The sequence below is a fragment of the Amblyomma mixtum genome, chromosome 5 (genome assembly GCF_055824585.1).
Source record: "Amblyomma mixtum isolate Tamu chromosome 5, ASM5582458v1, whole genome shotgun sequence".
In the NCBI taxonomy this organism is placed as follows: domain Eukaryota; kingdom Metazoa; phylum Arthropoda; class Arachnida; order Ixodida; family Ixodidae; genus Amblyomma; species Amblyomma mixtum.
The window spans coordinates 34,008,697-34,036,557 of NC_143016.1; the positions used below are offsets into that span (position 1 = coordinate 34,008,697).

The 27,861-nt window shown below is 44.4% G+C and overlaps 1 protein-coding gene across 1 annotated transcript; it reads left to right on the forward strand.

The window, feature by feature from the left end:
• Nucleotides 1–27,861, forward strand: LOC149341703 (ATP-dependent RNA helicase DDX42-like). The gene is made up of 18 exons (XM_089543870.1): nt 1–578; nt 1,422–1,578; nt 2,516–2,601; nt 3,076–3,229; nt 4,762–5,022; nt 6,976–7,083; nt 8,551–8,619; nt 8,833–8,961; nt 9,107–9,206; nt 14,045–14,092; nt 14,974–15,171; nt 15,870–15,950; nt 18,258–18,359; nt 18,709–18,810; nt 22,772–22,896; nt 24,564–24,680; nt 25,226–25,450; nt 27,168–27,861. Exons 1-18 carry the CDS (start codon nt 343–345, stop codon nt 27,513–27,515), a joined length of 2,646 nt encoding a protein of 881 aa, XP_089399996.1. The 5' UTR covers nt 1–342; the 3' UTR covers nt 27,516–27,861.

Below are 27,861 nucleotides of genomic sequence, written 5' to 3' on the forward strand. Positions count from 1 at the left end.
TGACGGCCAGCTTACGGTGTTGTTATGAGCGGTTCTGCTGGCGGTACGGTTTCTCGCGTCTGGATGAGAGTTTTGTTTTTCTGCTTTCCTCTTGAACGTCGCTGTGCATAATGTGAAAAATAGTTGTGCTGCTGCAGGCTCATTGTATCGCTAGCGAACGTCCTACTCGAGCATGAGCTGAAGCGAAAACGTCAGGGTAGATCCTGCGGCTTGTTTTCATTTAAGCGTGTTCGTTACGCTGATTTTATTCGCGCACACAGTAGGGGTCCCTATACTGTGGTCCATTGTGTAAGAAAACGACCGACGCACTTCGTTTTCAACTTGCTCGACTAAGTGGATATCATGTTCCATAAAGGAGGCGAGGGACGACCAAGAGGCTTTGGCTTCGGAAGCTTCGCGGTGGGATCCAAGAAACCCGATGTGCAACTTGGTCGCAGCGCTCTACCACCAGAAACAACACCTGTGCCAGCTCTACCTGTTGTCAACAGGCGTGGCTACACTGGTCTGAGCACCATAACCCAAAATGCTCTGGACATCAACTACGGAAATCTTCGCAAGCGGCCAAAGACCGAAGAAGAGTAAGCACTCATTGCTTGCCGTATTTTCATCTTTCATCTTCCGATCTGGTGTTTTTCAGTAACCGTGGACAAATTTCAGCTGGCATAACTAGGCATAGAAATTACTGAGCTTTAGCTCACATTAAGTGATGACTTACATGTCATCTAACCAAATACGAGGAGCCGCACATGCGATAGCGAGTTCATACAAAACCTAAGCTAAACGGGACAGCGTTCTCTTTAAAGTTATCCTACAGAGATGCGTGGCGAGTGAAACTGCTTCATATTCTACCAATGCGCTTAATGCCAGTAATCAGAAATGTGCACACTTGATTTATTTTCGTCAGATAACGAAAGATGAACGCTGTTTAAGCCTAGAATACCGACAGATGTATTCACCCGCGTGACCAATGCGTACTTTCAAACAAATGCAGATTCTCCCATCGTCCCGTTGATGCAATATTGTAATTCAGTCCGTAATTAATGTTCAAACGTGCATAACTCTGACTCACTTGTGAACATGGCATTAAGTTTGACTGTATGTTCTCAACCTTATTTCACTTCCTTGAGGGCTTTTCTGGGGCTTAGCACTACCATGCTAAGTATTATATTCACCTCACAGTAGGCATTTCAGCTGACGTTATGAAATGGTGTGGACTTGCCAGCAATATATATCTAGTGCATTTAGCAGCCACACATAGGGGTATAACTCTCCTCAGTGCCCTCACGTGTTTGGTAGATTAGAAGCTTCTGAAGCACTGTAAAGTGCAAGCAACATGCTACTTGTTGCATGCTACATGCAACATGCTACTGTAACGTGTTACAGATCATACTGAACACGACTGCACATGCTGACTGTTGCAGGTACTTTGAGCAGGATGAAGATGATGGGAGAGGCGGACAGCTCGCCTACATCCCAGCCCCTGGGAGCCCTACATGGGATGAGCAGCAGCAGCAGAAAGGGCAAACATCCTCAGAGAGTGAAGAGGACCCTCTAGATGCTTACATGGCTGACATCGAGGTTGGTAGCTCGAGTTGCCTTATCTGGGTCATTTTGAGCCAAATATCCCTGATCAAATGTTGCACATTTGTTTACTAGCTGTTCAAGGCTGGTATTCTTTTTTAATTTTTTTTTTCTCCAAGTACTGCGTTTGTGACTCCCTTACATGTCAAGTGCAGCTAGAATTTCTAGAATGAAGATCCGAGGTGGAGAGAAGGCAGGAAGATAGGATTCTTGGCAACACAAAACAAAATGAACAAAAGAAGAAGTGGTGGTACCTCTTAGAATTGGCTCTGCTGTTTACAGCTTGGGTGAATGTGGAATTTTTGTTTCTTTAAAAAACTGCTGTCTTGCTAGTGATATCAGTGCCTCTGAAGAAGTCATGTTTAAATAATGAATTTTGCAAATACTAATCTTATAACAAACAAATTCAGAAGATGTGGCTTTACTGCCAGCAACGTCACAAGGGTGGACAACACCTGGTGCCTTACACTGCACCTCAACCGCCCCCACACTAACACTAATACAACTAACACCGTACGCAGGTGCATCAAAGCAGTGGTTAGAGTAGGTTTACAATGCGTGTGTCACTGCTGGAGACGGCCTGACGGAAATGGGGGGAGAAAATGCTGAGTCGAGAAGAGACAGTTACATGTTGCACCTCTGATTACTTCACTCTTGTTACACAGTAAGGAAAAATACTTGCAGGATGATACCACTGGCAAGGTGACCTACCAGTTCTAAGACATTTTGTGAGGTTTACAAAAAGGGGTTGGAGGGCAACTCTATTCGTCCTTTGCTATCGTAATTACAGAGTGTCAAACCAGGAGATCTGCTCGAAGCTGTCACATCAGTTCCCCCAGGATTGCAGTGATACAGCATTGTGTATTGAGTTGTACTCCTGCAGACAGCATTATTCATTGGTGGGTATATGAATAACTCCACTTTCTGTTGGCAGAAAAAACTGGAGAAAGACAAGAAACCTTCGTTTTCCAAAAACAGCACGATGCCTGAAAAAGAGACCAAATCTAAGGAAGAATTGAAGTAAGTATGATATGTAATGCATGCAATCTTTCTTGATGCAGATTTTGCAATGGAGAATGTGTATTTTTTAAATTATACTGAAAGGCAGTTGCTCATAACAGGATACTTTTTGCATGGTGTACACAATAAACCTTCTGCATAAGTCATTAATTTCACTTCACATGGGTGTGCTTCTGCAACAAACTAGTGTAACCCATTTTCGATGCTTTAGGCACACATGCTTCTTTTTGTCAGCAGGTGATGCTTTCAAGATGTCCGTCTGAAATCTGCTGCACAGCAGATTGGCTTGGTGCATTCTAGCCTCTTGTGAAAATTTGCTATGCTGCCATGTTGCAGGACGCAAGAGCTTTGCCATGCAGCCTACTTTGTGTTTTTGCAGTACATTCTTTTGGGTTGGCATTCTTGTTTTCTTTACTTACTCTGCCTGGTGCAACTAAGTTACATTTGGTTTGCTCTCCATTGGTCCTCTCGTAGGGGTGTTCGGGATGACATAGAAAATGAAGATGATGAAGAATCATACTATCGTTACATTGAAGAGAATCCTAATGCTGGAGCGGACAAGGATGACAGTGACATTGAGCTGGAGTATGATGAAGATGGGAATCCCATTGCCCCGGTCAAGTCAAAGGTGCAGTGGTTATTTCCGCATGCATCCATTTCATTGCTTTAAAACTTACAAGTGCCTGTGTTCTCCACATTTATAACTTTAGCTGGATGGAGACTGTAAATGAGTTGTTGTTCAGAATGATAGCTGTTGAAACTGGCTCACTTGTGCAAGTAGGGGGCAAAACCAAGAAAATATTGAATCTTTTCTTCTGGGCACTGGATGCAAATGCAAGGGTTGAAAATTTGATTTTGCTCTTAAAGGGAATAATTAACAGATTTTACTGAAATTCTAGGTATTCAAAGTCATAACGTACTGCATGCTTGATGTGGCAAAAGGTGACCACATATCCATGTTGTGACTTAACAGTGAGGCGCCCTGGCTCTTATAATGTATGTGTCTTCATAAACTGCTCTACATAATTATTTGAAAGGGGTGTTCGCTGATGCCTGCTTGGTGTGCTGTTTCAGTGGATGTTGATTTCCATAAGCTACTGATAGCATGAAAGTTGCTTAGCTGAAGTGCATTTACACGAAATAAATTTTTGTCACTTATCGCCATTTTGTCGGGGCTTTTTTTGAATTCAAAGTAGTTCCAGTGGAGTGTCGTACTAACTTTTGTATCTCTATAGTTTACACATTAAAGACAATAACTAGCCCCTGTGAAAGCCTGAACAGCACATCACTATGCAATTGTACAGTGCCTATTTGACTTCTGTGTGTGTTTTCAGTATCTACAGAAACACACAGCAAATTATTTATTCTTTTTTGTTCATTGAAATCAGAATTTCTTTCAAAAGTCTCTTTCACACATTCAGTTTGTTCTTATTTTTTGCACTGTGTCATCACTGGTGTGTTTTCACATGCTATTGTGTGAATTTAAAAACGAAACAGCAAATGCCCTTCAAATGAGGCACTTCTACCATTGACGTTGACCAGTTGTCATGGCATCGCCATCAACTGCCCTGCATCTGCTAGTGCGGCTTCGCTGGTGGCTGGCAGTTATTATTAACGGTTTATTTTTAAAAATACAAAAAAGAAGGAAAAGTTTTTGCTAGCTGCGGCATCTGCCATTGTAACCAGAGATGCAGCCAGCGGAAACATAAAGGATAGAGAGAAGACAGAGAGCAGAGCGACAGTAAGAAAAGACTGGGATGGAGGGATAATATACAAAAATTGTACGTAGAATATAGCACCACGCCCGCCGCTATAGTCTATTCTGAAAGGGAAACACAGGCTGCGAGCATGCGCGTCTCTCCACGAAAATGAGTTCATTTGCACTCGGGCAAATCGACACAAGTGTTCACGTACTTATGTTCACCTTCGCGCACATGAAGTGCAAGGTGACTGGTCATGACATCATGAGAATACGTCAACGTTAGTGGTTGAAGGAGCCTCCTTTGGAGGGCGTTTGCCACTGTGCTCTTCAGTTATGTCCAATTATACTATCATATGTGTGCTTGGTGAGATCGCTAAACGAAAGCACCATGCCTTATAACCCAGCCTTTTTTATTTGACTAACCTAATGCGTTTTGTTTTTTTTTTTTTTTTCTGCAGTATATTGATCCATTGCCCCCTATTGACCACTCGACCATAGAATATCAAAAGTTCAGCAAGAACTTCTATGTTGAACATGAAGAAATAGCTGCGCTTAGTGCAGCTGACGTGGACGAACTTCGTGCGAAACTGGGAGTCAAGGTGACGGGAGCCTGTCCACCAAAACCTGTGACGAGCTTCGGCCACCTGGGATTTGACGAAGCATTGCTGAAGGCAATCCGCAAAGCGGAGTACTCACAGCCTTCTCCCATTCAAGCACAGGTATGCTATAGTTAAGTTAAAGATACCTTGGCATAGTAATGCATGTTTTATATATACATATGTTGGAATATTCTTGCATTCTGTGCTGTTTTCATACTTTCTTAGGGTAGTTCATTTCATGTACTCGTTAAAAAGAAACGTTAAACCATACCCACAAGCAAGAAGCCTGTGGGCCACAGGTGTGCTGATAAAACTGGATTCCTTTGTAGCCTTGAGTCCGAAATTGATGTCTCTACTGTGTTGTCCACAAATACATAATCAGCCTTCGTTGCTCAGTTTCTGGTTGCGTGCCCTTTGTAGTAGTGCTGTAGACGTTTCCACATCAGTATAACTTCTTATATCCCAAAAATACATTGTTGTCTGTCAGAGGTGCTGTAGTTGAGGACTGAAAGTGAACTGTTTCTGAAAGCTCAGTCTGGCTGTTTTCTTGCATGTTTTCTTGCATTTTTGTGGAAAAGAGGTTTTTAGCTAAGCTGCCAGAGATGCTTTTTCATGCTCAGTCACAGAACAGCACACTTCATGTAACTTCATGGTGCAATGAGCACTTGATCACTCGCCACAGTGGCTAAGTGGATAGGGTGCTCATCTGCTGAGCCGGGGGGCCCAGGTTAAACCCTAGCCGCAACAGCGGTATTTCAATGAAGGTGAAATGCTAAAGGTGCCAACATGGTGCGCAATGTCAGCCCAAGTTAAAGAACCACTAGTGGTCCTAATTAATCTGGAGCCCTTCTCTGTGGGACTTTAAACCCAGCAATTTATTTATTTGACTTGTTTTTGCTCCATGACGCTGCGGTAAGCAGAAACAGATTGTCCGCGAGCTTGGATTAAAATCTGGTTGCAAGAAGAATATAAGCATTGATAAACTGTTCCCCACAATTGCAAAATGTGGTAAAAACATTTGTGTTTTTTAGTGCGCCAGATAAAACCCGGGGAAGATCTTGCAATGTTGTATGCTCATGGTGTTTGTAGGTTGGCGCCAAGTGAAATAAATAAATAAAAATAAATAAATATCCGGGACTGGGTTTCGGACCTGCGGCGGTGCGAACAGATCAGCTTCGCTGGCCGTTGCACAAAAGCACTAGGCTATCTCTGCGCCGAACATGCCTCATGTTGAACTTCAACACAGTCTCGTGCTGTGCATTGTACACTGTCTTCCTCATCAACTAATACTACTATCAAACTAATATTCGCGCATTGAGCTATGGGGCGGTAGTGACAGAGAGATGTGCGTGGACAACGTTGTGGCAAAAACACGGTACTAGAGCAATACGCACTGGCGTTGACAACTTTGCTGCAGTAATTTAGCACTAGAGCATAGGCAACCGGAATGTATTCGGTAAACTGGTATTGACGATGAAAAAGTTGGCTCGCATAACTGGCTTCCTGGGTCAGTCGCGCTTTCAGGTATGTGGCGATGGTGTCCACCTGCAAAATGCTGTGCTTTCACATAATATTTCATGCATAGCGTTGCTTAACCACAAGCCATATTTTTATCTGAAAATACATATTATTTCTCTTGCATCATATTTCTCTATGGCATATTGTATTGTTGAAAATTAGTGAGAAGCCTCTTAGAGGGCACTTCTTGTTCATTGTGTAATGGTTACGTGCATAACAGGTTACAAGCGTAAAAGAACAAGAAATGATCACATGAGACGTTGGATATGTGCTTGTTGGTGCATTATAAACAGAATTGAGGTGAATGTGCCTGTCTATTCCCTTTGTGTTCATTCGGCTTCGTCATATTGTGCCATTTTACTTTCTTCTCAGAACAAAAAGTTTGCCAAATCTTTCTGAAGGGTGGTTCCTAAAATTTATACCCTTTTTTTTTTTTTGAGCTCATAAAAGCCACTTTATGAGCTCATGTTGTCAGAATGATATTGGTAAATTGCTGGTAGTGATGTAGTCAGGCTGCCTTTGACTCATAGTTGCAACGTGGTTGTGTGACTGCAGGGTGTCCCAGTTGCACTGAGTGGCCGAGACATGATTGGCATTGCCAAGACAGGCTCTGGCAAAACTGCTGCTTTCATATGGCCTCTTCTGACGCACATCATGGATCAGGTGAGTGACACTTCGTGCTTCAAGCCTACATCTCTGTGTTTGTCTCAAGAAATGTGAACTGTTTCTACTGCGTTTGTACAGAATTCCCTTCTTATAGGTTTGTATCAATTATAGATTATTTTTTTTTCACTTGCGTGGAGTAGTTTTTGTGCCATTTGGTGAGTGGTGTTGTGAGAACAGCACCAGTATGGAAAGAAAGTGATGAACACAAACGATGTGTTCAGGGCAAGACAAGATGCCCTAAAGCATATATTAATTTAGCTCTGATGTCCAGCTAGAAAGTGGTCCTTATGCTGACTGTCAAGTGGACTAGAAGCTGAGAGTTGAGCAATCAAGTTGGAGTGCAGTTCATTGGAGAAACTTACTAAGCACACCTCTGCTGTGTTATCAGACATGCCAGTATCAGTCTCTAGATCTGTGGGGTCATAGAGCGTACTCGTCTGTGCATTTATGGCAATAGAGACCAGTTTCGTGTGGCCCTGTTGTGCCACTGGCTGCCCTGAAGTTGCAGCTTTTGCTGTCGCCTGCTGTCGAATTCAGAGTGACTTCTTGTCAGTTGTTTTTTGTGATCTGAGCAAAAATTCACAATGGTTATGCTTACGGCTTAACATAGTATATTCCAGTGAAAGCTGTTAGGCCACGTATGGCTGCAGATATTCTTGTTCAAGCCGCATGCCTTTGTTCGCAGGCTGAATTGGTGAGAAGTAGGTGGGGATGGTGGGTGCGGTTTCGGAGTTGAACAGCTTTGCGTTCGCCGGTGCACATAGCTGGATTTTCCCTTTGTCTGCGCTTATTCTGTCAGTGTTGAGTGCGGTGACAAGCGAGAGCCACTGCTGCATCTTCATCCTTCAGCTTATGCTGCGACTGCTACGTATCTGTCAATTCTCTCAGTGTGTACACCCCATCTGGTACACCCACCATCGAAAGTTTCTGGAAAGTGGCTTTGGCAAAATAATTGATTTCTATTCGTCAAGGGTGCATCCCTTGAGATTTAATGGTACACTGTGTAGTTTGCACTCACAGAATTTATTTTTTTTTTGTTAATATTGTGTTCCATAAACTATTGACTATGGGTGTACATTTACACTGCTTTACAGAAAACATACAAGCTACTGTACACATGATTGTAGCAGATCCCAGGCTGTGTGATGTAGCTCTTCTGTGTTCACTGTGCTGGAGGGCTAAAATAATTATTTTTTCCTCTCAAAAGCATTCAGACTGGTATTGTTGCATTAGATGCACAACCTGATGTCACTTTGGTCAAACATGTGTTGGGCTTTATTTGCTTTTTTTTTTTTTTTGACAAAACGTCTCCACTTCTAAGTAATCTTTGAGCTGTCTTCTACTGTCAGTGGCTGTGTGTGGATTGTAGGTTGAAGTGCAGCTGTGAAAGGTGATTTCTGCTTCCTGCTGGTGCCTTCTGTTGACATTTGGCTTCATTATTTTGCTTCCATTGACGGCAAATAGAGGGAGCTTGCAGCTGGTGAAGGTCCAATCGGGCTGATTTTGGCGCCTACCAGGGAGCTGGCCCAACAGGTGAGGGTTATGTTCATAACTTATTGGCAGGGTTCTCTCCATCTTACCACATTTCACTGACTTGGCTCCCTTATGCCAGGTTTGTAGGCATACTTGAAACAGGTAGTGCAAATACACGCATACACAGCATGTCTTTTTCCTTGCTGTCTTTCTTGTTTGTGCTGGTTGCTTCAAGATCGACACCAAGTAAGCTCATATGTCTGCTGTTTTCAGATATACCTTGAAGCCAAGCGGTTTGGCAAGGTGTATGGAGTAGCCGCTGCCTGCTGCTTTGGTGGTGGTAGCAAGTGGGAGCAGTCCAAAGCGCTGGAGGAAGGAGCTGAAATTGTGGTCGCCACACCTGTGAGTGTTTTGCTGTGTGTACTTTTTTTGCCTCTGTTTCCTTCACTGCTATTATGTGTGTCTCTACCATGTGCCAGCCATGCACAGTTTTGCCATTATTTTTGTGTGTGGCATTAGCTGACCTCCAGCCTTTCTGTGCGTACAGGGTCGCATGATTGACATGATCAAAATGAAAGCTACCAACTTGGAGCGTGTGACATTCCTGGTGCTGGATGAAGCAGACCGCATGTTTGACATGGGCTTTGGTAAGTGCACATGCTGATGCCTGAGACTTGTGCCTGTTGCTAAAGAGGCCCTGTCCTCCTTTTTTTTTTTTTTTTCTTTAAGGCTTTCGCTTTCCTCTCAGCATCACTAGCGGGCTGCGAGCCAGTGGACCAGGCCCACTGCAGCTTGCACTGATGCTTGGCCATTTGCACAATGCACTGCTGCATATTTAATTGTTTCTTGGTCCAAATGCTCTTGCAGTATGCTCATAAACATGTTATTTCTTTTTGGAGAAGGATGCTGGCTAGAGATGTGAAGGCCTGAAAAAAACACTGCAATTTTGGAAAAAAACCGGTTTTTTTCGTTTTTTTCAGACGAGGGAAAATGGAAAGAAACATCGAAAATTTCAATTTCAAAATGCAATTTGAATGTTTTATGGCTGCTTGCTTTCAGTTTGGGTTTTTGTTTTTGCTTTGAAAACCATTACAGCATTCATCGTTAAAAGATTGGAGAGCAGTCGTCATCGACGGTGCCAGGTAGTGCTTTTAAAACGTTCGTGCTGCGAGTACGCGGGTTGAAGGCCAGGTCACATATAAGCTCCAGGCTTGACTTAAAACACACTAATAGTTTGAACAAAATGGCTGCAAATTCTACAGCGCTACACACACGGCATAAATAACATAGGCTGCTGTGCACGTAAGCGGTTTTAGCCAAATACAAGCCTAGCTTCTTGATTTCCAACGTAGCAGAGTACAGGACATCCGCAGGAATTTGGTCCAGGACAGGGGTCTTCAGCGAAGCACGTGGCCCCATTACCTGGTGGCAAGACCTTTGCACCAACCAGCCGCTAACTCCTCTGGCTTGCCGACTGCTGCAGATACCATAATCAACCGCCAGCTGCGAACGAAACTGGTCACGTTTCGGAAACGTCCATACAAGGATTCGCAACAGGCTTTCAGGGAAACGCGTTCGAAAGCTTGTGTATGTGCAGTTGAACCTAGCTGTGGACACACCTTCAATCCATGCTGCTGAGCGTAGTGCCGCATCCAGCGACAGTGACTCTGAGTCCGATGTGGAGTGACTTGTAGATCAGTTTTCATGTTCGCTTTCTCAGTGCAATAGAACAAGAAGTTTGTTTCACAATATGACATATATAACTACATATTCGACTGAACTTCGGAGTATTATTATTGATCGTCGTGCTGTTGCAAATAAATCTGTTTTTGTCATGTTTTGCAAAATTTCCAATTTTTCATGAAAAAAACCCTGAAAAAAAGGTTTTTTTCATGCCATTCAAAATTTCATGAAATTTTACATCTCTAACATTGCTGGCCAATGAAGGCATGTCATTTTGGTTGCGCCTGTAACATAAATGGCCAATATGCTAATAACAAAAAAAAACTAAATTTTAACAACTGCATAAAAATCTCACAAGGTGTGTCAGGTGCCCTTTAAACAGCAGAGCAACATAAGTGAGCTGTTCCGTTGTGGGTGTTACCCTTTTTGTGACAATGGTGCCTTTGTTAGTTTCGAGGGAATCTCACTATACTATTTGATAACCGCTGTATTTACTTGCATATTGGTCGATACGCTGCATAGGTCAACCCACCAATTTCAGTAATGGTAGATGCGAATATAAGTTGGAATGTTGTATAGAGTGACCAATGGAAGCTCCAAGCCCTTAACGTTTCATTAAGGCAACCAGTGCTTATCGCTTATCAAAGCTGTAGCGGCATCATGAGAAACTCGTCACCAGAGATGGTGCACTTGCACACAGAGTGCGAATTAGACCTTTTTTCCTGAAGAAAGTGCAATTGAGCACGTAAAATGTGAACACCTTCACTTTCCTGTGTTTAACTCTTTCGCTACCGCGGAAAAATGCACAATTTGGAGTGTACTGAAAGAAAAATTTTTTTCACAAGAACTAATACAACCAGCACATATTGCAATGCATGAAATTGTAGCTTATTAGTTACACTTCTGAATGGAGCAAACAGAAGAGTTGTGTGTGCAAAAGTAAATGAACATTTATTTGTGAAATTTGCTAAAAATACAAAAAAAGTATATAGCAAAAACAAAAATTACCGGCTGCACTAAGCCCGAACTTGATTAGAGGAAAACTGGAATATACACACTGTTGCACATGTTTATAGCTGTAATTCTTCCCAGTTTCAGCTATCAGAAAAATTTACTGCACTTTCCATGGCTTGTCAAGTCAGGGGTCATGACTGTGGTGCCACTGTGAAGAGCAATCAGGGGTAAAGATGTGAAGCAGAGGTAGACTGACAAGTGCTTCACATAAGGTTTTATCTTTGTTCCTCCCTTGTTCTCTGATAGCCGAGCTTGCAGTTTCTTCTTTTTTTCATTCTTTTCGGTTGCGTTGAATGGATTCTATGGGAGGATTGGGGGCGTGGACTTCTTTTCCCTCACCATACCCGAAGATTTCTTGAATGAGCTGCTCCCTGAAAGCCAGCTGATAAAAATTGGCATTTTAGGCAAGCTCTAAAACATCAGGATCGATGAAATAAGTTTTATCGATGTGGTTCAAAAGCCAGGACACTTTCCATGTCTTGCCAATAGAAGCTGCCACCACTGAATCATCCGGGTCTGTTACGTGCAAAAAAAACAAAAAAGCAAAAAACCAATTTTGAGAAATGATTTTTGATGGCAGAGTGCCAGAATAGATTATTCTGGTATTTCAGTAGAGATACAGTCGTGGCAGGTCAACAATTCCAATGAACATCAGAATATCCAACAGATTCACGTCTTCCCATGAGCCGTCACGCCGAATTTGTTGAAAATCTTCATCCATGCATACTTATTGGTGTTTCCGCACACGGTCTTCATCATTTCCGCCGTGAAGAGCATAAAAAAAAAGTCGAAAAGTCGAGCGAATCTCCGAGCGCCGCTCCGCAGCGGTGTGCCGATATGGACACCTAGCTGTCGTCTTGGCTGAAAAACGCGACGCGACCTTGAGCATTTGGCAAACTGTCTTCGCCATACGTTGTCAAGACCTTGAAGCACAAAAATAAACCACTGTCATCATTTACAAACTGTATGCACCGCAGAAAACACACTGCGAACGAAAACAGAACTTACATGCAAGTACGCGCTGACGTTCCAGGCTCCCGAGGCAAAGTCTCGCTGTCAAAACCGAAATCCGACGTTTTTACATTGTTGCCCGACTGATAAACACTGCTTTCGTCGCAAAAAACGAAACCAAAACCGGCCGACGTGCTCGGTGTCAGCTTTCGCTTTCGAGGAGCGCGCGGCGACGCGGACGCCATTTTCTCCGGCTAACGCTGCTGCGGCCATTCAAAGTTTTATTTTTCACGGCGCCCCCTCATGTCAAAATACTGAAACCAAGGCTGCAATGGAAAGAGCAGTTGTTGAGCTCGCTAACTAGATGGCGTAGCACGTCCACGATGCTCCAAAATTAGCTTTTTTGAGCGGGCGATTTGAATCGATCATATGCGAACGATGGCCTATGGCGTGGTAGCGAAAGAGTTAAAGGGACAGTGAGGAGAGCTCTAATAATATTTTTTTTAAAGCAAAATCCGATAGTTCGGCATTTCATGGCTTTGTTCCTACTTGGCCGGCAGCGAAAGATGCATTTATTTCTAAGAAATTTGGATTCGAAGTTGAAAAAGTTTTTCACGCCGCTCTGATTCAAACTTGGGATTCTCTTATGACGACACAGGACTAAGTGACGTGAAACATGACGTGCACATGACGTAACGCAGACTCCCTGATTTCTGACCGCCAGCAGTGCGGCCTAGCAGCAGCCGAAAAGAAAGCTTATACTTATCCGTGTTTCAGCTTTATCTGATGACTTTTTGCAGGGCTCTTTTCAAAAAGAAAGGGTGCATGAAACCTCTGTGCAGTAACGGAGGTAGAAGCTGCTCTACTTTGTGAAGGCTCAAACATAATCGGAAGGCAAGGTACTCCGCAGTACCATCATTGGCGTTGTTTTCCCCCCATTTTTTTTTTCTAGGCAGGTTTTCACCTTGACCTATCTGTTATTCATGTATTAGGCAACCCTCGAGTTAGAAGTGCATGATTTTAAAGAAAAAAACAGGTTGACTGCTATGTGGGTAAGTATGGTAACGCACACGAGTGTCATGCTGCTGGAGATTGTGATGTTCAGACTACAGAAGGTGTGCTGTTATGTGCTGCACACAGACACCCACAATTCAGCACTGCTTCATCAGGTAGAAAAAACGTTTGCACGTGTAAAAATTATGGTGTTGTGGCAATGCTAGAGTTCCAATAACATATGTTCATTGGCTGAAAGGCTGCATTAACCAGATATTTATTTTTTTTTTTGGTACAGGGTCTTCATGAAATTAAACACTCTTCAAACTGCTTAGGTTGCCAAAGAATTCAGCTTAACAGAGTTTGTCTTATAAAGATTATAAAGGTCCATTGTTGTGCCATAGCTGCTTTATGGCTTCTGCTGCTTTTGGTATTTAATACAGCATCACACTAGCTTGCAGCTGGTGTCTACCACTCTCTCAAAGTCCAGCTTTTGTCATGGCAGGCATTCAAACGCCAACAGGCAAAAAAGCTGTGACGGAGGCAGTGAGCTGAGGCAATGAACGCCTAGAGAAAAAATGTTGCTATTGGGGACGGTGCTTGTTATGCAGAAGAAACAAATGGCAATTCTGCAAACCATTCGAAGACAATGAATGAGGTTGCTGCCTGCAGACCGTAAGTAATGAGCGGCGGACCACAGTGGGATTTAATCAGAGATTCCAGGACAGCTTTTAGCTTTTGTGCCACTCTGTTGCCATCAGTGATTGCATCTTGCATTACTAACTTCATTGTTCTCCTGTCCGGATTCATTTCAATGCAATCTTACCAATCACTCCTTTTCCAGAGCCCCAGGTACGGTCTATCTGTGATCACGTTCGCCCGGACAGGCAAAGTAAGTGCTATGCTCTGTTTTCCTGTTATACTGTCATCGTTAACCCTGAAAAATTTGCCGGAAGCGTTGAGTTCAGGAATTCCGCGTTTTCTTGTCACAGAGCTGTGTAGCGTTCGCAAACGTTTCACAGCAAGTCGTTGTTCATACACATTTGAAGTAATCATCATACATGAAATATCAGCTGGAATTTTTTCTTATTTGTGATGATTTTGAGGAAATTTCGTTTGGATAATTGCAGTGTTTTTAATATTAATTAAGCAAAATCCCACTCTTATGTCTAACGACTGGTTTCAGAAGCATGTAAAAGGCTGTTTTTACACTTTGGGGCATATTCTGAGATGTTTACTATATAGGCTGTAGCATTCTTGGAGTGTTGTTCTTGCGTGACAATTCTTGCATAGCAGTTTTTCGTTTCAAGCCATTGTCAGTAATTGTTTATATACACTTATTGCGCATTTGTGAGAAGCTACCTCATTAATTAAAAAAATGATAACCAACACAATGTGTTTTCAAAAAGTGCAGGGCGAAATTAACTTCAACAGTGAACTGGCCTACGTCAGAGAAGGCATGGCTAGGAATTATAGGGGCTCAGTGTAGGCGAGATTGTCAGCAAATAAACTGCACAAGTAAGCCTTCAAAACACAGAAGGCATGAAAAGACGTAATTTCTTGACAGCCTAAGTTTGCAGGCATGAACTGAAGTGTGTGTGCAAACCTGCACAGTGCATCCATCAATATCAAGGTGCACCTTCAGAAATCAAATCCAGCTTTTTTCATGATTTTCAATTCCAAAAATTCTCCGACACAGTTTGCACAATCAGCATGTGTAGTTTCACATCTCGTCCTCTCCTTTAAGTCTTTGTGTACTTCCTGTTTTTTCAGCACTGATGTTCAGTGCTACGTTCAAGCGCAAAGTTGAGCGGCTGGCGCGTGACGTGCTGACGGACCCGGTCAAGGTGGTCCAGGGGGATGTGGGAGAGGCCAACGAGGATGTGACACAGATCGTGCTTGTGGTGCCCAGCAACCCACCGACCGCCAAGTGGAACTGGCTCACCACACACCTGGTAGAGTTCACATCAGGTGAGCAGGAACACTCACCACCTCAGCTGCCCATGAACCGTCCGCAGTCTCTCATTCATTGTTACATTTTCATTTGCACATGGTCGCAGAAAGGACATAGCACATTGGGAAGGTCTAAAGTTACACATACTAATCAGCATCCATTTTCTTCAGCAAATATTGGTTACTTATGTTAGTTGTGTTGTGTTTATTGCCTTTAGTTCCCTTAGTGATGATATTATTTAGGTTCTTGTGCTGTGATCCTGAATAATATGTCACAGTTTTTAGCTGTGGTGTTACTAATTTTTGAAGGAATGAAGTGCAGAAATCTAGCTAATATGATTTTTTTTAGCATATCAGTACATCAGGCATTGTCTGCAACACACATTCATTGGAAGTTTGCTTATTAGTGAGAATGCTGGCCCTTGATAAAGTGTGCTCAAAACCTACATTGAAAATATATGGGAAAGGTCATTAATACGTCTAGTTTTAGCTAGTTTTATTGCTAGTACTGTATTTTCTGGGATGTGTGCATGGCGGTGTAGTTCTTGCATGAAATGATTTGAAGCAGCTTTCTACCTGGTTGTACCGGCTTTGCCTAAAATAACCTAAGTTCACATGTATATGTCTGGGTGTGTGTTTTAATATGGGTTGTAAAGTTATCTCACTTTCCCCTTCTCCTCCCCTCCTCTTCCTGTTTACACTGAATGCGGTCACAGTGGGCAGTGTTCTCATCTTTGTCACCAAGAAGGCTAACGCAGAGGAGCTAGCAAACAACCTCAAGGCTCATGACCACAACGGTGAGTGTGTATCAGTTCTCTAAAAAAATGCAAGTGCTTGCTGAGACCCACTTCCTTTTCAGTCTGGTTCTAGCTAAACGCAATTGCTCCTTGGTTGCAGTATATATTGCACATTTTTGGACAAAAGTATTTAGGTTACAGAGTTTGCTGTTTATCTGTTCAGTGGGACATTTATGCAAGCCCTGAAGCGCCAAATTTCTGGAGGATGAGGAGAACTATCGTCCTACTTCCTGCACTCCTTTCAAGGTTCAGCGGTGTGCTGTAAGCACACTACCAAACTCTCGGCAACAAACCCTGTAGACTGGAGGCTTCTGGAAAGGCTGTACCTCAAAACTTATAAGCATTCTCAACAGTTGAACGAACTGTGGCAGGTGCTGGCCTTGTTGCCTAGGGACATGGGCGCAAAAAAAGTGTGAACATTCAGTGTTAAATTTGATTGGACAACATTGTGCTATTGCTTACTGCAGCGGCAGTCTCCACGCTTCACCCATGCAAGATGCACAATCCACATTAATGCAGTAGTGCTAAAGGCCCCGTTGCCCAGAAAATCTGGCGTCACCGCTGCACCACTGCGCCAGGAGTGGTATGAGAACTCTCCAGGGATCTATGATTTAAGGGTGTTACCCCTCAAGAGCTACTGCGTCATACCCATAAGGCGGAGTTTAAGTGTCTCCTTCAATTTTTTTAAAAGACTGCATGTGCTAGCGCATAACTCTGCGCACAGGTCTTAGAAGTCACCAAATTGGTTCACAGATTTTCAGCCGTGGAGTAAACTCTAAGGTACAAAAAAAATGAACCCTTGATTTACTTCGGTAAACGAAATGCGATGTAGGTGCGCCAGCACAATATGCATGGACCCATTGCGTAGGTTACATACGGCAGTTTTACAACCGATGTAAGCTTTAGCTGACGCGATGCAGTTTAATCCCTGATTTACTTTGTTAAACTAAATGCTAGTATGTGTACTAACATAGTATGTATGCACCCTTCGCATAGTTTACTTACAACAGTTTTACAGACAATGTAAATGGCAACTGGTGTGATGCAGTTCCTGCCTTTGCACGTGGCTGCAGCTGCTGTGAAACCGGTTTGCTTCTTTTTCACTAGGCTGCAGCAGGCACACTACCCTCTGTTTCACATGGCTGCAGCCGGCAGCAACGGGTTTCATTGGCTGTGGCTGCCACAGAACCAGTTTTCCTCCTTCACCAGGACACACAACGGCTTTTTCACTAGTGGTATCCACCTAGTGCTGGCGCACAAAAAGGAAAGGGAAATTTCTCTTCTCCACTTCGCCGGCCCCAACCCCTCATCCAGTCTTTGTCTTCTCTCTCTCACTTGCATTTCCCTCTCCTTTGAAAGTGAAGAGGGTGATTTTCCCCTCTCCACTTTGCCACCTGCCAACTGTGGCAAGTGGTAAGCTGGCAGTTGGAGGCTTAACCAGGACACATACTGATGATGATGAATTTTTATGGCACAAGGGCAGCTTTGGCCAAAGAGCCCCATGGCACAGTGTAGTTTGCATTGCACAAGGTGGGGGTCAAACGCCCATTACCCGAGCATTTCAGCCTAGAGAAGCCGAGCACCAGGCAGGGGAAAGCTTGTACCCATTGTATCACCGCTGGCTACCCGGCGGCACTGGGGATCGAACCCCGCACCTCCCCCATGCGAGGCAGATGCTCATATCACTAGGCCACTGCTGCGTGTACGAGGACACATACTAATGGCTTTTTTGGTAGTGACCCACTTAGTGCTAAAACACACCACCTGCCAACTGTGGCATGTGCAGCTGGCAGATGGACACTTCATCCACAGACAGGATCGGTTTTTTGCTAGCGAGGCATCTATAGTCTGATATAGGTCGAGAAAAAAAGTGGCTCCCCCCGTGAAAGGAATCTCCCCTCTACAGTCAGTGGAGTCAGGTGATTCTCATGAACATGCTAGTGTCAAAACAATGTGCATTGTAGGGAGTGCACTATCCCCAACAGTGCAATAGAGAGGACTGTCCCCTTTCTTTTGCCACTGCCTTCACAGTCACGCTAGCAGGTTTATGAGAATCAGTTGACGCCATTGGCCGGAAGAGGGTCCTTTGGTGGGGAAGAACCGCTTTTTTCTTGGCTTGTACCCGACTGTAGTGCTAGCACACTCAAAATTAAAGATTGGCTATGTGTAGTTAATGTACGCAACTTTGGAACCTGTTACAGCTTTTTGTTTGTTTGTTTTTAGAGATTCGGTGTAGCTAAAGGGAAACAAAAGTGAGGTGCTTGAAGCTGCTGTTAGCACATAACTGCATCGTTACCTGTGTTTCAGTGGGCCTCTTACATGGAGACATGGACCAAAATGACAGAACCAAGGTTATTGCCTCTTTCAAGAAAAAGGATTTTCCCGTTCTTGTTGCCACAGATGTGGCTGGTAAGTGATAACTCTGGTGCTGGAAACTTTGCATGACTGTCACTTGGGCATTCTAATTGTGGAAGAAAAACTCAGCGTAACATGAGAAATGAGCTAGCTTAATACTTTACTGGAGACAGAATTGTTGGTGATGTTGGAAAAAATTGTTTACATCAGCAGTAAAACAACTATTGAAGAGTGCAATGTGCATGCAAGATAACAGGAACGTTATGCATAGACTGCTATGGAAAATTTTAGTGGGTTAAAAGCTATGAGAACATTGTAATTCTGCCATTTAAGCCCAGATTGGCAAGCATTGATTGTGTGAGTAATGGTTTCAATGGTTTTCATTTTTGGCTTGCCTGAACAGCCCGTGGTCTGGACATCCCCCATGTTAAGACTGTGGTCAACTATGACATTGCTCGTGACATTGACACCCACACGCACAGGGTTGGCAGGACTGGCCGTGCAGGTAAGATGATCTTTGTTCAGGGCCATCTTGAATTTCATGAGCATTGCTTTTTGTCCTGTAAATTTTGAAAGCAAGGAAGGTGAGCTGGCAGCCTGTTTTTAGATTATACTACTCCATCTCACTAGTTGTTTGCAGCACTGTGAAGGCTACAGCTATCTGAGCCAATCAGAACAGCATGCACTGCATTCTCTACATTCTCTCTTGCTAACACCTGCTCCCCGCTTCACTACCAAAGTTTTTAGGGCTGTATTAGGTTGTCTCAGGCATTTTACGAAAGAACTCAGTACTATTTTCAGTCTGTATTTCAGCCGTTCAACATGCTTGCGAATATTTTTCCAGTAGTGTTTAGTGTTTGTGATGTGATTGCTGCATCACATGGAGCATCAATCTTGGCCACAGACTGTGATTTGGTTATTTTCAGTTCTAACAAAAGTTTTATTACACACTGAAAAAACTTAGTACAGATACCTAGTACCACATTTGAGGTCTTTTTGGTAACTCATTGGTACAAACATGTACCTCCCTTTTTTCTTTTCCACAACACCAGAGATTGATATGGCATAAAAGTAATGCCATTCAATTTCTAGAGTCCTTCTAGATGTAATTTTACCATTTGTGTGCACATGCGACATAACATACTTACACACCTCATAAAGGGTTAAGGGTTGGTCTTGCAGCACTGGTCTCTGCAAGCAGTGCGGTTTGGTCTTTTGCCTTGTCAGCGTGCACATGATTGAAAATTAGTGTGATGTATTATCTGCAGTGCACAGAAGCAGTGGCAAAATTTGTTTCGTCATCATGGGTGACGTGCCCACTAGTTGTTGCTGCACATTCACACTTTTTGTTTTAAAGAGCCGCAAAGACGAGAGTTCGATCCCGGTGCGACAGTTGAATTTCGATGGAGGCGAAATTCTAGAGGCCCATGTACTGTGCGATGTCAGTGTGCATTAACCCTTTGAGGGTCGAATTATTTTGAAGAAAACTTTCCCAGGTGGTCAAATTACTTTATTGCGGATCTTGAATCTGCAAAATGTATATAATCGAGAATAAATAGTAAAAAAAAATTAGGAACAGTAAACAGTACTTTGGTGACAGCATCACTCACAACTGGAAAATGTTCAATAGAATAGAATAGCAACGGTGATAAGCAAGCCAAGAGCAGCACCAATAAAGATAGAAATCGCCGCCGCGGTGGCTCAGTGGCTATGGTGCTCGGCTGCTGGCCCGAAAGACGCGGGTTCGATCCCGGCCGCGGCGGTTGAATTTCTTTGGAGGAGAAATTCTAGAGGCCCGTGTACTGTGCGATGTCAGTGCACGTTAAAGAACCCCAGGTGGTCGAAATTTCCGGAGCCCTCCACTACGGCGTCTCTCATAGCCTTAGTCGCTTTGGGACGTTAAACCCCATAAACCAAACCTAAAGATAGAAATCAACTTTCACCATCTCTGCAAAACAGTGCCCACAAAGAGATAACACGTTTCGCTCGACTCCGTTGCGATCCCGCGGCGGAATCGAAACCGCGTAGGCGCGTTGCCACAGAGGGCGAGAATACCTCGCGAGCAACGGTGATAAGCAAGCTAAGAGCAGCGCCAATAAAGATAGAAATAAACTTCGGCAGCCCCTGCAAGATAGTGCTGACGAAAAGAAAACTCAAATTTCGCGCGACTCCGTTGCGATCACGCGGCGAAACCAAAACTACAAAAGGGGTGTTGCCGCAGTCTGTGCCACCACGCTAAAGCTAGACTTAAGTTCTGCTTATCTCCATAAGAAGGCAGCACAAAATTCAAACACTTCTTGTAAGTCCTAAGAGATGGCAGCACCCCCCAGTGAGCACGCATTGTTCTTTTGGGACAAAATTTCAAACGGAAGATCGAAACCGTACCCGTACGGCAAAGACCTTGCGGGACAGAAAACCGCCGCCGTACATATACGGCAAAAACCTTCAAAGGGTTAAATAACCCCAGGTGGTCGAAATTCCTGGGGCCCTTCACTGCAACGTCCCTCATAGCCAGAGTCTTTTTCATTGCCTCGATGGCTCAGTGGAACCCTGCTGCTGAACACAAAGTCACAGTTTTGATTCCCTGCTGCACCAGCCACTTATCAGTGGAGGGAGAAGTCAAACATGGCGGTGCGCTGGGATTTGACTGGAAATTAAACAGCCCCAGCTGGTTTAAACGAATTAGAAGTTGTCCTCTGCAGTGCCCCTCATTGTCCAGGTGTAGATTTGGAGCATAAAATATCATTGGGTCTCAAAAAAAAAAAAAATGCAGTGCCATCTGCCTTCTCAGTTTTATAGTTCTTCCTCTATGTATACCGTTTTGCTCGAATCTAAGCCGGCCGCGATTGCAAGCCGACCCCCCAAAACTCGCGAACCCGAAAAAAAAAAAACTCAAATGCAAGCCGACAGAAAGAGACCACCCTGAACTAGAAAGACATTTATTCAAATGAAAGCTGGCTATGCTCCGCACGAGACCGACTGATCACTCCTCGTCGTCTTCCTCGCTGGAGGTTTCCTTGTCACTGTCTTCATCCCACAGCGCGCTGTCCTCTGTACCATCCAGCGCATTTGAGATGCTGCATTTACGGAATGACCGCACAATCATCTCCGCAGGAATATTTTCCCACACTGCTGCAACCCATTTGGCCACTTGACTGAGCGATGTTCGTTTAATGCGACCTGTCAGAGTGAGCTCGTGACCTTGTTCAGTCAGCCAATCAGTGTAATACTTGCGCACTCTAGATTTAAAGGGCTTGTTGATGGCGACATTGAGTGGCTGAAGATGACTGGTTATGCCACCGGGTATTATAGCCGCATCTGTCCCACCTCGCGAGAGTGCAGCCTTCACGCCGTCCGTCAGGTGTCCGCTGTATGAGTCTAAGGCCAGGAGGGAATCCCGACGCAACAATGCACCTGGTCGACGTTGCCAGATGAGCCTAATCCATTCTTCGACCATTGCCGCGGTCATCCATCCGTTTTCATGCGCACGAACAATGACGTTTTTTTGGAAACTCTTCCTTCGCAGGAAGTGTCTTCCGCTTGAAGACGATATACGGTGGCATCTTCTGTCCATCGGCAGTACAGCAGAGCATTGCAGTCGAACGTGCCTTCTCGTAGCCCGCAGTACGCAGTTTTACTTCCTTCGGCCACTGTGTATGCCATGGGCATATCGAAGTAAACGGGGGTCTGGTCCGCATTTCCTATTTGCCCAAGTCCATACCCTTTCTCAAGCCTCTTCTTTATCACATACCGTTGAAAAGAAATTAATTTCTCTTCAAAACCTCCAGGCAGCTTCTGGCACACTGACGTTCGTCGCCGCAGGCTGAAGCCAAACCGCTTCATAAACCTTTGAAGCCAGCCTCTGCTTGCCTTGAATGTAGTGGGGGGATGCCTCGTGCTTTCGTGACCTCCCTCGCCTTCACCTGAGTAATTTTTGTCGTAACAGGAAGTGCTCCGACCCTCTGCGTCCTAACAAACTTAGCGACTTCATCTTCCACCGCATGGTGATGGCCTCTGCGGGGTCCGGAAAATGCCATTCGGGTTGCAGCGCAGTTGAACAACTGGTCCCGTTGTTTTTGCTAGCAGCGGATATTTGTTTCGTCCATGTTGTACTCTTGCTGTGCTTGAAGGTTGGATGAACTTTCCGCCGCAAGCACAACTTTTCGCCTGAAAGCAGCGGTATAATGACACCGTTTATTTGTTGACACCATCGCGTCGTGAAACGAAGTCGACGAAGTGCACGAAAGAACCGCACCGCACGGAGAGTCCGCTAGCCACATGCACAATATCGCAATGGCGATGCCGATTGAGCAGCCACATCCTCGAATCTAAGTTGACACCTCAGTTTTTTATTCGGAATTTCAGTAAAAACCATCAGCTTAGATTCGAATAAATACGGTATTTGGCTTGATGAGCAGATTGTGGGCCGGGTGCGGGGCAGTGACCATCAGTTCATTCCCTTCCAGGCGAAAAGGGCGTGGCATACACGCTCATCACAGACAAAGAGAAGGAGTTTGCGGGCCACCTTGTGCGCAACCTAGAAGGGGCAAGCCAGCAGGTGCCACAGTCCCTGATGGACCTTGCCATGCAGGTGAGCAAGCGGGCCAAAGCATAAAAAGCCCCATTGAGAATGCCATGGATACATGCTCTAAAGAAAAAAACCTGCGGAAGGACACAGACACAAAGAGGGACGCAGGACGACGCTGGACTTGCAACTATGTACCAACTGGCCCAGCTCTCTACCCTACTTAACGGATAAATGAACCTACACTTTTGGAGTCTCGCATGCTACTTGAACATTTAAGTGCTGAAAGTTCATTACCTGCCAGTTTAGTAAAGACATTTATGCAGCATTGAAGTGAAGTAGTCTGTTCTCTGTTTTATTTCTTTTTTTTGTTAATTTTTTAGAGTTAAAATACTGCTTAACAAAAATTTGTAGTGATGGGCACACACTGCTCATCTCGTCTGTTCCTCGTTATGTCCTGTTGTTTTGCGCTATACTTCTGAACATGAACTCTTGTAGTGCTACTTGGTGTGAAGCAAAAGCTGGGAAGTGGGCTGGATTTGCCATGGGGAGGTGCCACTGGCATTGGACAGCGCTCATCGTGTTAGCTGTTTGCAGTCATTTCGATCGTAGGTATTCCCTTAGTGGCAGTTCGTGTTTTACAGGCATGAAACTTACACTTTGTTCGGCTAAATTTCAAGTAATACAGCAGTAGTTTATAGACAGTCAGAGTAGCGAGTTCATATCGAGGACAGCCGCTGCAATACCTGCGTTACATGGAGTGCTCAAATACACCTGCTTCTTTGGGGATAGCATTGGGGAATTCAGAAATTTCATTTTATTGAGAGATTTGCTAAGTGGAGGCTCTTTAAATGCAGTTTTAAGTGTAGTACATAAAAATTTGGCAGTACAGTCAAGCTTGGGTATATTGAACCTGGATATTTCGAATTATTGGCAATATCAAACACAAAAATTTTGATCCTCTTGAAATGCCTGTGTGTAAGTATAGAAAAGTCACTCTGTGTATCGAACTGCATGCCGCGCCTGACAAGTGGCGCTTCTTCAATTTAACCTACATATTGCCCGAGCAGTTTCACATTTCAGTGCGTAAGCACTACTTCGCTAGAAATCCTGAAAAAGGCGATATTTGTCAGAAGTCTCTCGGACACCTGTAGAAATAAAATGAAAATTGCACTGACTGGGTTTTGAACCCGCAGCGGCGCAAAAAGCACTGTTAGCCTCCTACCCCGAAAAATCTGCAGGTCGACGTGGAAGCCTCTGAGACAGTCGTGAAAGGAAAGGAAACACGCATAACTGGCTCCCTGGATCAATGGACATTTTATTCGCGCTTTGAGCTGCGTGGCGGTAGTGACAGAGATGTGTGCGCTGCGTGCATGGGAAGAAATGTGGCACTGGAGCAATGGCCTGCCGGCATTCTTTGGGTAAATTGGCAATGACGATGTAAAAGTTAAAGGCTCAGTTGATTTAGAGGGTGAGATTTTATAACTAGCGTGACAAGCCCGATGCGACTGAGTCTGTTCAGAGATGTATAGCGTGCCTGGGCCTCCACAGCAGCAACAGATGGCAGTGATGTCCACTTGCAAAAACCTACCTTTGCACAATAGTTCGTGCTTAGCAATGCTAAACCACCGTCAATTTTTTTGCTACAGGCTGTGTAGTAGAACATCTTGTCTCATTCTTCAGCCGTGAGAGAATCAACTTTGTAACCTATTAACTGTGCTATGTTCCATCAGAGCCAATGGTTCAAGAAGTCCCGCTTCAAACAAGGCAGTGGCAAGAAGCTCAATGTGGGAGGCCACGGACTGGGCTTCAGAAGCAGGGAACGACCAGGTCTCGGCAGTTCCCATGATGTGAGTGCTTTTGAACCCTAGGCGGTACAACACGTTGTACTGTCAAGAAGTAGTTTGTGGAAACCAAGTGAACAGTCTTTTTTTTTTAACTACTCAGAGAACTTATTATTGGCCAGCTGTGGACGCTTTTTTTTCTTTAATAACGACAAAATTTTTGTGACACCAAACTTATATGTAAGCACGGGCTGATTATATATTATAATATAATATAGGAAGGCCTCAAGTAGGAGGGTGAAGTGAACACACTGTAAGACAATTTCAGGCAAGCTGTTCTCCCTGTTTTGTTGTCTTCAAGAGCATGCTTTTCTCAGCAACCACCACAAAACATCAGCTCGGGTGTAGACTGTAGCTGAGTTGTTGGCACACCTCCTTCTATGGCTGCCTTGCAACTTTCATTTGAGGTGTGCAAACAGCTCTCTAAAACGAACTCTTCAGTTATGGATGGAATGTTGTCGTGCCACTACCCTGTTGTGCTCTTTTTATTTCTTGCCTTGCTCACCTTTTTCTACTGCTGTGCATTAATGTAGCTGTGGCATTCTAAACAGGTTGGACAAACAAAGCCAGCACCCGTGGCTGGGCCCATGTCTGGTCTGGGCAGCTACGCAGCAAGTGTGCTGTCTGGGCCAAAGTTCATGGCTGCTTCAGGGAACAGAGCTACTTCCGACAGTGTGGCAAGCAGCAACTTCTCCACTTCATCCCCTGCTTCCGCTGCTCGCCATGGGGCAGGTCCTCAGACGGACAGACTGACTGCCATGCGTTCAGCTTTTCAAGTACGTCCTTCTCCCTTGCCTCATTCTTTACCTTCGAACTCTTTTTAGCACCTTTCCTGCACTCGCACTATACGTATTATAGGGCGCTTTCACTCAAGCCGTGGTGGTTGCCAATTCGGCATACATGGAGCGTGGCGAAATGCTGCGCTCATGTCTAATCAGCTCATCCCTATCTGGTGTGGCCTCCACCACTGAAGCTGTACGCTCTACGCCAAAGTCACATCATGTGAAACCTTTCTGGGCAGTTATCAGTGTTTCCAGACTCTTGCTATCTCTCTGTGTAACAGTACAGAAAGCACCCATTCCTGTGCTCTGTGTTTGTCAAAATGTTGGTGTGATGGCGGCCTCAGTAGCCTTATTATTGAACCGAGTTCACTACACTTTTCGAAGATGAGCCGAAGTAGCCCAGGTAGCTAAGGTAAGGCTGTCTAGTTTGAAGAACTGTATTAGCTAACAAATGTAGCGTACAGGGAAGCATGTCAGATGTAATGTCAGACTACATTAGAAGCTTGCGCGATTTTGGGAAACACCCAGCAGCTAGAATGGTATGTCCGACTTCACAACATGCTTATTGTGGTGGTTTAAAAAGCAAGCTTCGAAATGAGCATACTTTCTCACATTTTTCTTCAAAGCACTCGCCAGCTGTTAACAAACAGCCACTTGCATAGGTACTCTGTGAAACGAGAAAAATATTTCTGACAGTTTTGCTTAGATGTGTTTCAATAGGTGCGCTCCCGTTCCGTGCCCCCAACTGGGAATCGCTGCCACGCACACCGAGGGTGGTGTTTTAATAATACATCACCTTCGAAATGATACTTCATACTTTCAGAATCTGTCCTAGGATGAACTTGGTTGTTGTTCCTGAAGGGACGGCATCATATATGCACTGTGAAATCGGAAAACTGCTTTGAAGACTTTTGCTTCCGTGTATTTCTATGGGTGCTAATCCTACTTTTCACCCTCCAAAGTTTTACCCTAGTCACACCAGCAGGTGACAGCAACGCCACTGCATCTTGCTTACATCACAGATCGGTGTTGTTCTATACTGACCTCTGACATCACAGCCATCGTTCGGCTGTTGAAACCAAAAACAGTGCAAGTGAAAGGAGAAATTCAGTTGTAAATTATTTAGCAGTCACAGACGAATGCCACATGGTGATTCAAATATAGTAATGTCTTACGCACCATTTACAAAGAGGAAAACATGCAACTGAAATTTGATGACTATACTCCTCTAAGCATGATGTTTTATGTTTGATGTATGGTAATGGAAATTGCACTGTCATGATAAAGAATTGGGGAAGCCTGCGCTCTCTTGCAGTTTTGTTATCTTAGCACAATAACTGCATAATGGACGTTTCCTATGCTTGGCAGTGTCATTGTCAGTGTCCATAACCGAATTGTGTGATATCAAAGGGTAATTCTGTGGAAGCAACATGTGCACGCTGACCTCGCAACGCCATGCAACTGTGAAGGACTGGTGACAGGCGAAGTGCCGCTTGTGTGTGTGGTGCTTAAAGTGGGGACTCTTTTACAACCTGTGTAGCTGAGTGTGTCTAATTATTGTGTTGTGCTCTGTGTGGCAGAGGCACCATCACTTAATTTGCAAGGGGGAAGAGGAATTTGTATGTGCACGCATGTGCACTGAAGTGTTCATTCTAACCCCAAAATGTTGGTAACTTCAGCGCATTATAACTACACGTATTCTGCTGTGCAGGCTCAGTACAAGTCACAGTTCACTGCAGCTACGGACACATCGTGGAAGCTCGGGCTGCCCAGATCACCCCCCCGCCGACCGCCATCACCACCGCGCCACACGCCATTTGCAGCCCCCGTTCCATTTGCTGTACCTGCTCCAGTGCATTTTACATCACCGGCAGCACCCCCTACAGGCACACACCGCGATTCGCAACAGGGTGACGGCCATCCACACCCCCAGGACGGTTTGAGTCAGCAGAGACCTTATAGCTCTGATTCTAAGCAACAGCATGGCCAACAAAACAATGGCACACCAAAAGAGGACACGTCAAAGCGAAGAAACAGGAAATCACGCTGGGACACATGATTTTTTTTCTTCCAGGCATTTTCGTTGTTATTATAATTGTGTAACTTGTCCTAGAGACCATTCTTAAAGCCTGCCGAATAATCTTCAGTAATGTGCTCATGGTCCAATACTGGACCGAGAGAATCCCAAAGGCTGCGTCACCGCTATGGTTGCTGTTACTAAAGAGCCTGTAGTTGGCTTCAGTGTGACAATGATGTCTTGCAAAGGCACGTCACTAACCAACCGTTTTACTGTGTGGTGCAAAATGTGTGTATCGCCTTTCCTTATTTTTTTGGTAGACTTGTCCATTGCCCATTCATCAGCTGCTGTATTGCCCTGAAAATAAACATTTTTTAGAAGCCATGGA

What these genes read in the sequence shown, in the direction of transcription:
- LOC149341703 (XM_089543870.1), top strand. Translation starts at nt 343, where the DNA reads ATGTTCCATAAAGGAGGCGAGGGACGACCAAGAGGCTTTGGCTTCGGA. An exon ending in CTTACATGGCTGACATCGAG is followed by an intron (nt 1,579 to 2,515) that starts GTTGGTAGCTCG and finishes TTCTGTTGGCAG; the next exon opens with AAAAAACTGGAGAAAGACAA. An exon ending in AAATTGTGGTCGCCACACCT is followed by an intron (nt 8,962 to 9,106) that starts GTGAGTGTTTTG and finishes CTGTGCGTACAG; the next exon opens with GGTCGCATGATTGACATGAT.